Here is a 10,675-nt window from a genome sequence, read left to right on the forward strand (position 1 = left end):
GGAGAGGGACAGAGAGGAGCACAGGAGGAGAGGGACAGAGGGGAGCACAGGAGGAGAGGGACAGAGAGGAGCACAGGAGGAGAGGGACAGAGGGGAGCACAGGAGGAGAGGGACAGAGAGGAGCACAGGAGGAGAGGGACAGAGAGGAGCACAGGAGGAGAGGGACAGAGAGGAGCACAGGGCTCAGAAGAGAAGAGAAGTTGTATCACGGTTGAGTCAGAAGATTGTAATGTTCTCTTCTCTTTTCTCACACTGTGTGAGAACTGACACACACTGAAAGACACAGGTTTTTATGGTGAACTCACGTTCCCAGTGGGTTTCTGGGGCGATGGTTTCAAGTGTAAATCAAAGACCATGTGACCTCTAGACACGGTACCTATACAGGGTGGTCCAGACCAGGCTGATGGGACGCGACGTTCAACGTGGAGTAAAGCATGATCTGTTCTGGAGGAGGATGAGGGGTGTAGGGAGGGGGGTGCAGCATGATCTGCTCTGGAGGAGGTTGAGGAGCGTTGAGAAAGGGGTGCTGGAGGACCGTGGCGTAGTGGACCTCAGACTCACACTCTGAGGTGGGAGGATTTGCCTTTTTCTTCCTGTCAAATCAAGACATACCTTATTATTCACATCATTCAACCCATTAAGACGTGAGGCCGATTCTACAAACGTCTTCTAAATTCGAATAGTTTTCTGCAAAACGTATGTTTCTATAATATATAGCAACACAGGTTCTCAAACCTTTTCATGTCAAGGACCCCCGTCTCAAACATATTTGGTTCCAGGGACCCTCAGAAGCAAAGATTTAAGTTAAAAATGTTCGCTATAAAAATGTATGTGTAGTGTATATATATTTGTATATATTAAAAAATAGCAGATCTACAAGCTCATGTATATCTGCTATTTTTGAATAGCCAAAGTATAAAATGACACGGATGCTTTTAATGTCCAAAGAAATGTGCTCAACGCTTGACGCATGTGGCGGTGCAGCAGATGCACTTAACGGGTGTGTGTCACACTTGAGAGATTGACAGAAATCTGACAGAAATAGCTGCTGTGTGGAAAGTAGCTAATATTGATAATAAAGTTTTAATCTTGTAGGTGTAAATTTAATCAAGATTGATTAACTATGTGGTCTATTTTTTGACTAATATATTGGGTACAATATGCGCAGAGCTGTGGAAAAGACCACATGTGCAGGCAGGCGCGCACGCACACACACACACGCACGCACGCACGCACGCACGCACGCACGCACGCACGCACACGCGCACACGCACACGCACACGCACACACACTAACCTGCAGCAAACGCAGCAAATCAAAATCAGCACAAACACTGGAACTCCAACTCCTACTCCAACTCCTACTCCTACTCCATGTCCAGCTTTGGAGAAACACATTAACAATGAGAGGAGAAGTTAAAATTTGCAGTTCTGATGTCATTGTCAGTTCTACTTGATTTATGAATAATAGTATTAGTAGTGACAGTGTTACTGAAGCTGGAAATGACATCATCAAGAAGACAGTGCTCTGATGATGCAATCAGAGATTATGTTTTCATGCCCAAAAAATGTTGATCATGAGATCATGATAATAATGTAAATCTGAGGAACATGGGCAAGTAAACAGTGGAGCTTTACTGCAGAGAGGCTTCCCCACCCCTATGAATGAATCCATTACAATAATGATGGTGGATTATGAGACACTGCAGAGCAGCCTTTTATAGTCTTACCTGTTGGATAGATATCATTTGCCAAGTCTGACTCTGGATTCACGCATTCCTTGCTTTGTGCCGTTGGTTGTTGTCACACTGGAGATGGATAAAATAATATTAGTGATGGACAGTGTGTAAAATGAATGGCACCTCACAGGAATATGACTTATGCTGCTGTTTAGAACATTCTACTTACATGATCTCCCTGCTAGGACACAATTGAGACGCTTCATTTATCTTGTAATGCTTGATGAGACTTAAGTCCATGTCGTTGATTCCTTGATCTGGACATGTGCAGTTACCACGTTGACCTGTGGAATGATTGGACAAGACACTTAGTTGCATGAACAGTTGCATTAAATTAATTAAATATTAAAACCATTGTCTTTCCTCCCAGCAAAACCAGCTGAACAATACACAATGAAAATATTATCATTTTCAATGCTATCTAAATAGAAATTACTATGGTTGGTATTATCGAAATATTAGGAAATGTTTAAGCGGAAAATGAAAAAGCGATCCTCAGAGTGCATATCTCCACCAGGCCTGCTCGCCTACCCAGGGCTGTCAGTCCAACCTTGGGACTGACACAACCAGCGGTGCCTCAGATTTGCTACACACACACACACACACACACATACACACACACACACACACACACACACACACAGGCCTCTATAGAGTGCACCTCCAAAACACTTTCACTTCTGCCCTCGCATTTGTGGTGCATGGGAGCACCACAAATGCGAAATGTTGCACCGTATGTCGTAGAAATGCTATTGCCACGGTTTCCTCACATCCTGACAGCTGCGCTCCACGACTTAGACAGCCCTGGCTATGCAACCCAGCCTGGCAGAGATATGCGCTCTGTCGATCTGCCTTTTCTAGTCTTACCTGTTCTTCTGATATCATAGATGAAGTTTCCCAAATTTGACTTTGGATTTACGCATGTTATTGTGCCGTTAGTTGTTGTCACACTGGAGATGGATAAAATAATAATAGTGATGAAAAGTGTGTAAAATGAATGTGAAACCTCACAGGAATATGACGTATGCTGCTGTTTAGAACATTCTACTTACATAATCTCCCTGCCTGGACAGAACTGAGTCGCTTCATATATCGTGTGGTTTCTGATGAGACTCGGGTGCATGGATTGGATTCCTTGATCTGAACATGTGCAATTACCAGGTTGACCTGTGGAATGAAGGAACAAGACAATTAGTTGAAACGCACAGTTGCATTAGAATAATTAAATGTTAAATGCTTTAGCTGTGTTTTTTTCCCCGACTGACATTATTAGCAGACAAATACATAACATCACATTATTCTCCCCAGAACTAAACCTTCAGAACAAGATACAGTGAAAAGATTAGAGAGGGATAAAACTGTCATTTGTCTAAAGAAATAGATCACAGAATTGTAAAATCCATTATTTTTCAAAGCAATCTAACCATGTTCGAAATTACTATAGTTGGTATTATCCAACTATTAGAAAACGTTTAAGCAACTTGATGTTCTACTAGAAAAGTATGCTCCTCAGAGCGCAGATCTCCACCAGGCCTGCTCGCCTTACCCAGGGTTGTGTCAGTCGTGGGCTGCAGCCGTCAGGACACAAGGAATTGTTGCGGGCGGGAAATGGAGATTGTACGACAGATGGTGCAACTGTTCATGTTTGTGGCCATGGGGCACAAACAAATGCAGAATGTTGTACCGTATATCATAGAAATGCTGTTGCCCCAGCTTAATCACATCCTGACATCTACACCCCATTACGTACACAACCCTGGCTATAGGCAACCCAGCCTGGCACTGATATGCGCTCCGTTGAGCAGCCTTTTTTATGTTTACCTGCTCTTTTGAGAATGATAAACTTTCCCAAGTTTGACTCTGGATCCACGCATTGCTTTACCCTGTTAGCTGTTTCCACATCCACACTGGAGATAGACAAAATAATATTAGTGATGGACAACTGCTTCATTAATTATTAACTCATACATTAATTAATCATGAATTTATCATGAATTCATGTTAATTCATGGTGAAGTCACTATGACTTAACCAAACCTAATATGTCATTAATTGAGGGTCACACATGGTGGGTTTTTAGATCAGCTTTTTTATGGTGGCTTCTATGCCTATAGGATGAGTGCTCATAGGCGGGTAGCAGTAGTGAGGAGAGTCTGTCTCTGGTGGTGGTTGTTTTTTCAAAACGTCCACGTGGTGCATGGCTTTGTGTTAGGCTGACGGGGGTCTCCCAAGTTGGACTGGCTCACTGGATACGCCCGGTGGTCCCAGGAGGACCCCCAGGTGTGTCAGTGTTTTCATCATTAGTTAATCATTACTTATTTACTCAATTCATTATGAACTTAATGTCAAGTATTTATTAATTCATCAATTATAATCTGTTAAAGTGTTACCAAACATTCTACTTACATGATCTCCCTGCGTGGACAGAATAGAGTCACTTCATATATCTGGTCATTCTTAATGAGTCTTGGATGCATGGAGTTGATTCCTTGACCTGAACATTTACAGATAGGTTGACCTGTAGAATGATGGAACAAGAAACGTAGTTGCATGAAAAGTTGTTTTCAAATAATACATAATTAAATATTAAAACCACAATCTGTGTTTGTATTATACATATTGTATTCATTCGTTGTTTAGCATAGCAGACAGTTAATAAATGACAGCAAATTATTCTCCCCAGAACTAAAGTGAACAGAACAACACACAATGAAAAGATTTGTAGTCTTACCTGCTGTGTTGAATTCGTAAAGAGACGTTGCCAAGTTTGACTCTGGATTCACACATGTCTCGCCGTCAGTTGTTGTCACACTGGAGATGAATAATATAATATTAGTGATGGACAGCATGTATATTGAATGACACCTCACAGGAATATGACTTATGCTGCTGTTTAGAACATTCTACTTACATGATCTCCCTGGCTGGACAGGATACAGACGCTTCATTTATCTTGTAATCCTTAATGAGACTTAAGTCCATGGAGGGGAATTCAGCTGGACATTCACAGTTACCAAATTGACCTGTGAAATGAAGGGACAAGACACAATAGTTGCATTAAAATAATTAAATATGAAATGCTTTATCTGTGTTTTTAATGCATTTAGTTTTTTCGACTTAAAACATTAGCAGACAAATAAATGAATGTATTATCCCCAGAATGAACAAGCCTTTTGTCTATAACAGTGGTTCTCAAACCTTTTCATGTCAAGGAGCCCCAAATGAATATGCATTTGGCTGCGGACCCCTATCTGAAAACACTTTGTGCCAGTAACTCCATACAAGTTTTGGGTTGTTAATGTTTTAAAAATATTCCTAATGTTTAAAAAATGTTCTACATAAAAAAAACATACATAAATAGCAGATCTACAAGCTCACAGCGTGTCGCACCGTGAGGCGTTGTGAACTTGTACATCTTCTATTTAAAACAGCTTATGTAGTATACGTATGGAAGTGGTTAAACAGATTTTTTATTGTTTTATTAACTAATTTTGCCGGGGACCCCCTGGAACCCCATCAGGGACCCCCTGGAACCGCGTCATGGACCCGGACCCCACTTTGAGAACCACTGGTCTATAGATGACAGAATTATAAAATCCATTATTTTCAATGCAATCTAACCATATTAGAAAATACTTTGGTTGGTGATATTATCCAAATATTAGAACATATTTCTAGAGATCTGTGCTCCTCTGAGCACAGATCTCCACCAGGCCTGCTCGTCTACCCAGGTCTGTGTAGTCGTGTGGTTCAGCCGTCAGGACATTTGCTGAGGGGGGAAATGGAGTTTGTACGACAGATGGTGCAATTGTTCACGTTCGTGGCATAGAAGCACCAAAAATGTGTTTCACTGTAGGCCTATATGTCACAGAAATACTATTACCCCAGCTTCTTCAAATCCTGACGGCTGCACCCCCGACTTACACAGCCCTGGCTAGGCAACCCAGCCTGTCGGAGATACACAAGCTTACCTGTTATTTTATGATTTAAGAGATACATTGCCAAGTTTGACTCTGGATTCACACAATCAAGCTTGTCGTCATATGTTGTGACACTGGAGATGGATAATATAATATTAGTGAATTGATGGACAGTGTGTAAAATGAATGACGCCTCAAAGGAATATGACTTATGCAGCTGTTTAGAACATTCTACTTACATGATGATCTCCCTGCGTGGACAAATTACAGTCACTTCATATATATGGTGCTCCTTAATGAGCACTGGATGCATGGAGTCGATTCCTTGACCTGAACATTTACAGATAGGTTGACCTGTAGAATGATGGAACAAGACACATAGTTGCATGAAAAGTTGTATTCAAATAATACCGTAAATTTCGTACTATAAGCCGCGACTTTTTTCCAATTTTTCGACCCTGCGGCTTATATAACGGTGCGGCTTATCTATGGATTTTTACAGCTAACGGCCACTAGGGGACCTGCTAAATCTATGGATTTTACACCCGCGGCTTATAGTCCAGTGCGGCTTATATATGTACAAATCATTCAATTTAGCTGCTGCGGCTTATATTCAGGTGCGGCTTATAGTGCGAAAATTACGGTACATAATTAAATATTAAAACCACAATCTGTGTTTTTATTATTCATTATGTATTCATTCGTTGTTTAGCATAACAGATAAATGACAGCAAATTATTCTCCCCAGAACTAAAGTGAACCGAACAACACACAATGAAAAGATTTGTAGTCTTACCTGTTCTTTTGAATTGATAAAGAGACTTTCCCAAGTCCCACTCTGGATTCACACATATCCTGCCGGAAGTTGTTGTCGCACTGGAGATGAATGATATAATATTAGTGATGGACAGTGTGTAAAATCAATGACACCTCACAGGAATCTGACTTAAGGTCCTTACACACCGGGGGCGTTTTTTTCATGCGAATAATGTTTTTTTTTAAAACCTTATAAAGTCAATGCAAGCTTCCACATCAGTTTCACGGAGCGAAAAAGCGTATTTTATTTATTCGGACAGAGTCCGAATTTTGCGTATATTTGCATAATCGCCGGTGTGTAATGACCTTAAGGCAGCTGTTTAGAACATTCTACTTACATGATCTCCCTGCCTGGACAGAATAGAGACGCTTCATTTATCTTGTAATCCTTAATGAGACTTAATAAAAGGTATTCGAATTGAACTGGACATTTGGATTGACCTGGACATTCGAATAGATCTGAACATTTGCAGTGACCTGTGAAATGAAGGGACAAGACAATAGTTGCATTAAAACAATTAAATATGAAATGCTTTATCTGTGTTTTTAATGCATTTCGTTTTTTCGACTTAAAACATTAGCAGACAAATAAATGAATGTATTATCCCCAGGAATGAACAAGCCTTTTTGTCTACAACAGTGGTTCTCAAACCTTTTCATATATCAGTGAAAACATAGACCAACTAGAAAAAGTTCTAGTGCTCCTCGGAGCACAGGTCTCCACCAGGTCAGGTAGGTTATTGTGGGCCAGAAATGTTCGGAATTCGCCAATCAGGATGGAATATGAAAGATCAGACCGATCTGTCTTGTACACTTGACTATAGAGATAATGTGTACCGATTTGTGTGATGTTTGGACAATTTTTTTATGAGTAATACAATTTCTTTTGGTGCAAAAATCGGCCTCCTGGTGGCGCTATAACAGGCCCATGTGAAAAACTTGCGGCAGAGGTTCTGCTCTGGCATCCAGGGAGTGTGTGTGCACAGTTTGGCTGTGATCAAGCCAATGGTGCCGGAGATCACAGACAAAACCACACACACACACACACACACACACACACACACACACTCTCTCTCACTCTCTCTCTCTCTCTCTCTCTCTCTCTCTCTCTCTCTCTCTCTCTCTCTCTCTCTCTCTCTCTCTCTCTCTCTCTCTCTCTCTCACACACACACTTTTTCAGAGTGTGTCTCTCTGCCTTGCATATATGAATCATCATCACTAATTGGGATCTTATTCAATAAGATACATTCCATAATCCTTACTCCTTGCTTTATCAATAAAGAATGTTCATAAGAAAACATCCATTAACCCTAAAAGAATACAATTTACATTTTCTCCTCTGAGTACTGAACAATGTGGATATCATGATAGAAGTGCAACACTAACTCATACAACGCACACTGTAACCTCGTAGGTCTTGTGCTGCAGTCTGCCGTTTATCTCCACAGAATATATTCCATTGTCTTCTTCTGTAATTCTTTTGATGACCAAATGTCCAGTTTCTTTATTCAATTTAGTGCGCTTTCTAAATGTCCGTACTTTGTCCGTACTATATTGTGTACTGAAATGAACAGTCTTGTTCATTTCAGTACACAATATTGTATTCTATCTGTATAAATGTTCCTTTTGTATTTATTTATTTAGTTTCTAGTTTAATCACATACTACTATATAGACAACTGATATACTGTACCCACGCACAACCAAATGTAAATTCCATCTGCTACCAGGAACATCATTTACGCACATGAGTTATTTGTAAAGATCTCAATAATCACATTTCTGTGTGTTTTCACTGCTGTTTTATCCTACTGATTCACCTAGTTGAGGACGTAGTAGGGCCTCCAAGTCAAAATATGAGAGGGAGTTTTACTATTAATTCAGGGTGCTATAGACAACCAATATACTGTACCCACACACAACCACATATAACTCTGCATGTGACACAAAAAAGTATGTAAATTCCATCTAGGAACAACATTTGCACACAAGTTATTTTTCAGAACGCAATAATCACAGTCATAGGGGTAAATCTGTGGAACTCATTGGAAAATAATATTAAAATGTCCAACTCAATTAAAACTTTATATAAAGCAAATGTAATTGATAGATATATAGCATCAATGTAATGAACAAGTAAAAACATGAAAGTGTGTATCCATATATGTGTTTGTGCATACTTTCATATGCACATATATATGTTTGTGGATGTGTATTTGAATGCATATATTATGTGTAAGAAGATATATTGAGTTATATATTGATACAAATATTAAATACAAGTAACCTAGTAATTTGAAAGATAATAGAAAAGTTAATTATTAAGTAAATAAAAATAGTAATGATAATTCTAAATAGTGATAGTAACAACGATACTAGGGATAGAAGATATTGTTATAATTAAATTTGTAAAAGGTACAAATTGTTTACGTCTGAAAAGATAATGTAAAAGAAAATGTTTTTTTCCCCCTTTCTTTCTTTTTGTTTCATCTGTTCTGAAATGTAATATTTGAAGTTTTGTGTTAGTTCATTTTCTTTTGTTTGCGCTTACGTTTTCTTCAAGCTATTATGATAATTTATTTTAACCCATTAATACCTGGAACGCATCTGTGTCACTTTAGATTTCTTTGGCTATTCAAAAATAGCAGATATACAAGCTCATAGCGTGGCACGAGTGCCGCGCTACGAGCTTGTAGATCTGCTATTTTTGAAAAATTTTGAAAAAAAAATGTTTTAGATTTTTTTTTCAAAAACTGTTAGGATTTAGATTTTTTTTAAAATATCGCCTCAGGTCTTAATGGGTTAAATGGTAATAAGGTGGGCAAAATAAGCTTCGGCTTCAGCCCATACCTTTTCGGCCAAATAGTCATCATGTTGACTAAGTTGTACTGTATGTTCAACTGTTTTTAAAAGAAATCATGACCGAAATAAATTAACTAACTAACTAACTAACTTTAACGTATTGTAAGACTGAAAAGTTCCTATAGTATCATGACTCTAGTGTCTGTATCCCAGCTATTTTCACAATATTTATCTGCGGAACCGTGTCACGGAGCGTACTCAACATTAGTAGCAAACATAATTGGCTATACCATAATACCTAAACTCAAATGAACCAACACTCAAACTCTACCGTAGTATAGACAAAATATCAAACACAACCACACATACAGCAGGAGTACGTGTCTTGTTCATTTCAGTACTCAATAATGTATTGTAGTTCTTGTTGAAGTTGAAGTCATCACCTACCATAACCTGATGCCGTGTTGATTCCAGACACTGCCAACAGCCACACCACCAACCACAGAGCCCTGAGGCTCGCCTTCATGTTTTTAGCAACGTTCCTAATGATCTTAAAATAATACAAACGGACAGCCAGTAAACAATATTAATGGTGCCTAATGTTGATGTTATATCTGTCTTATTAGACGTCAGCTCTCCTGTTCCAGATGTAAACTGAAGGGGTGGAAGTTACAACCAACTAATATGACACTTTTCACATGTAACTCCTCCCATACAGTGTGTAGGGCAAGTTGTTACAATTTATTATTAGATGGAAAAAAGAACTCCCAGGTAATCAAATAAATTACCATATACAGTACATACATACGTATTGAAATCTGTTTTCATAGTTGATAGTGTAGTAAATATAAGTACAACACTTTTATGTGTATTCCCTCTTAAAGGAGGAGTTCACCCCAAAAATGACTTATTTTCTATCAATTGCACACCCTATGAAGCCTTGAATCCATGGATTATTTTTAGTTTTTGTCGCATTCCTAAGCTAATAATTTGATTCCCGTCTCCTACCGGCTAATGTATCCGGTAGGAGACACAAAGTAGATTATTTGTGTCTCCTACCGGAAATACACACGGTCATCAAATTATTGTCTTAGGAATGCCACAAAAACAAAAATAAATCCATGAAATCAAGGCTTCATGGGGTGTGCAATTGATAGAAATTAAGTATTTTTTTGGGTGAACTCCTCCTTTAAGAGTAAAGTCACCTCAAATCTTCATTTTGACAAAAATGTCAAATTAAGCAAGACTGAGAATGGATTATCAAAATTTATCTGTTTTGAAACACCCAGTCTCTAGATTGTATCCATTATTAATCTTATTACTATTAAAATAACAGATTTAATTATAAAGGTTGCATCATTGTTCTGCCGTGTGTGTGTGTGTGTGTGTGTGTGTGTGTG

General features: G+C 38.9%; 1 protein-coding gene across 4 annotated transcripts; it reads right to left on the reverse strand.

The window, feature by feature from the left end:
* Window positions 1–539: 539 nt before the first annotated feature.
* On the reverse strand, window positions 540–9,913 carry LOC308078132 (uncharacterized protein). Of its 4 annotated transcripts, none has more exons than XM_080419242.1 (15): window positions 9,723–9,913; window positions 6,813–6,951; window positions 6,455–6,534; window positions 5,898–6,012; window positions 5,710–5,792; window positions 4,650–4,761; window positions 4,470–4,549; window positions 4,145–4,256; window positions 3,560–3,639; window positions 2,791–2,905; window positions 2,606–2,688; window positions 1,908–2,022; window positions 1,730–1,807; window positions 1,297–1,381; window positions 540–593 (listed from the first exon to the last, which is right to left on the reverse strand). In XM_080419242.1, the coding sequence occupies exons 1-13, from the start codon at window positions 9,799–9,801 to the stop codon at window positions 1,744–1,746; spliced, it is 1,257 nt and encodes a 418-aa protein (XP_080275368.1). In that variant the 5' UTR covers window positions 9,802–9,913; the 3' UTR covers window positions 540–593; window positions 1,297–1,381; window positions 1,730–1,743. The 4 variants fall into 4 exon arrangements, with proteins under 4 accessions (XP_080275368.1, XP_080275367.1, XP_080275369.1 ...); XM_080419241.1 differs by having other exon boundaries at window positions 3,560–3,645; XM_080419243.1 differs by lacking the exons at window positions 1,908–2,022; window positions 2,606–2,688 and having other exon boundaries at window positions 3,560–3,645.
* Between the last annotated feature and the right edge of the window lie 762 nt (window positions 9,914–10,675).

This window comes from Gymnoscopelus braueri (genome assembly GCF_963280865.1).
Source record: "Gymnoscopelus braueri genome assembly, chromosome: 22".
In the NCBI taxonomy this organism is placed as follows: domain Eukaryota; kingdom Metazoa; phylum Chordata; class Actinopteri; order Myctophiformes; family Myctophidae; genus Gymnoscopelus; species Gymnoscopelus braueri.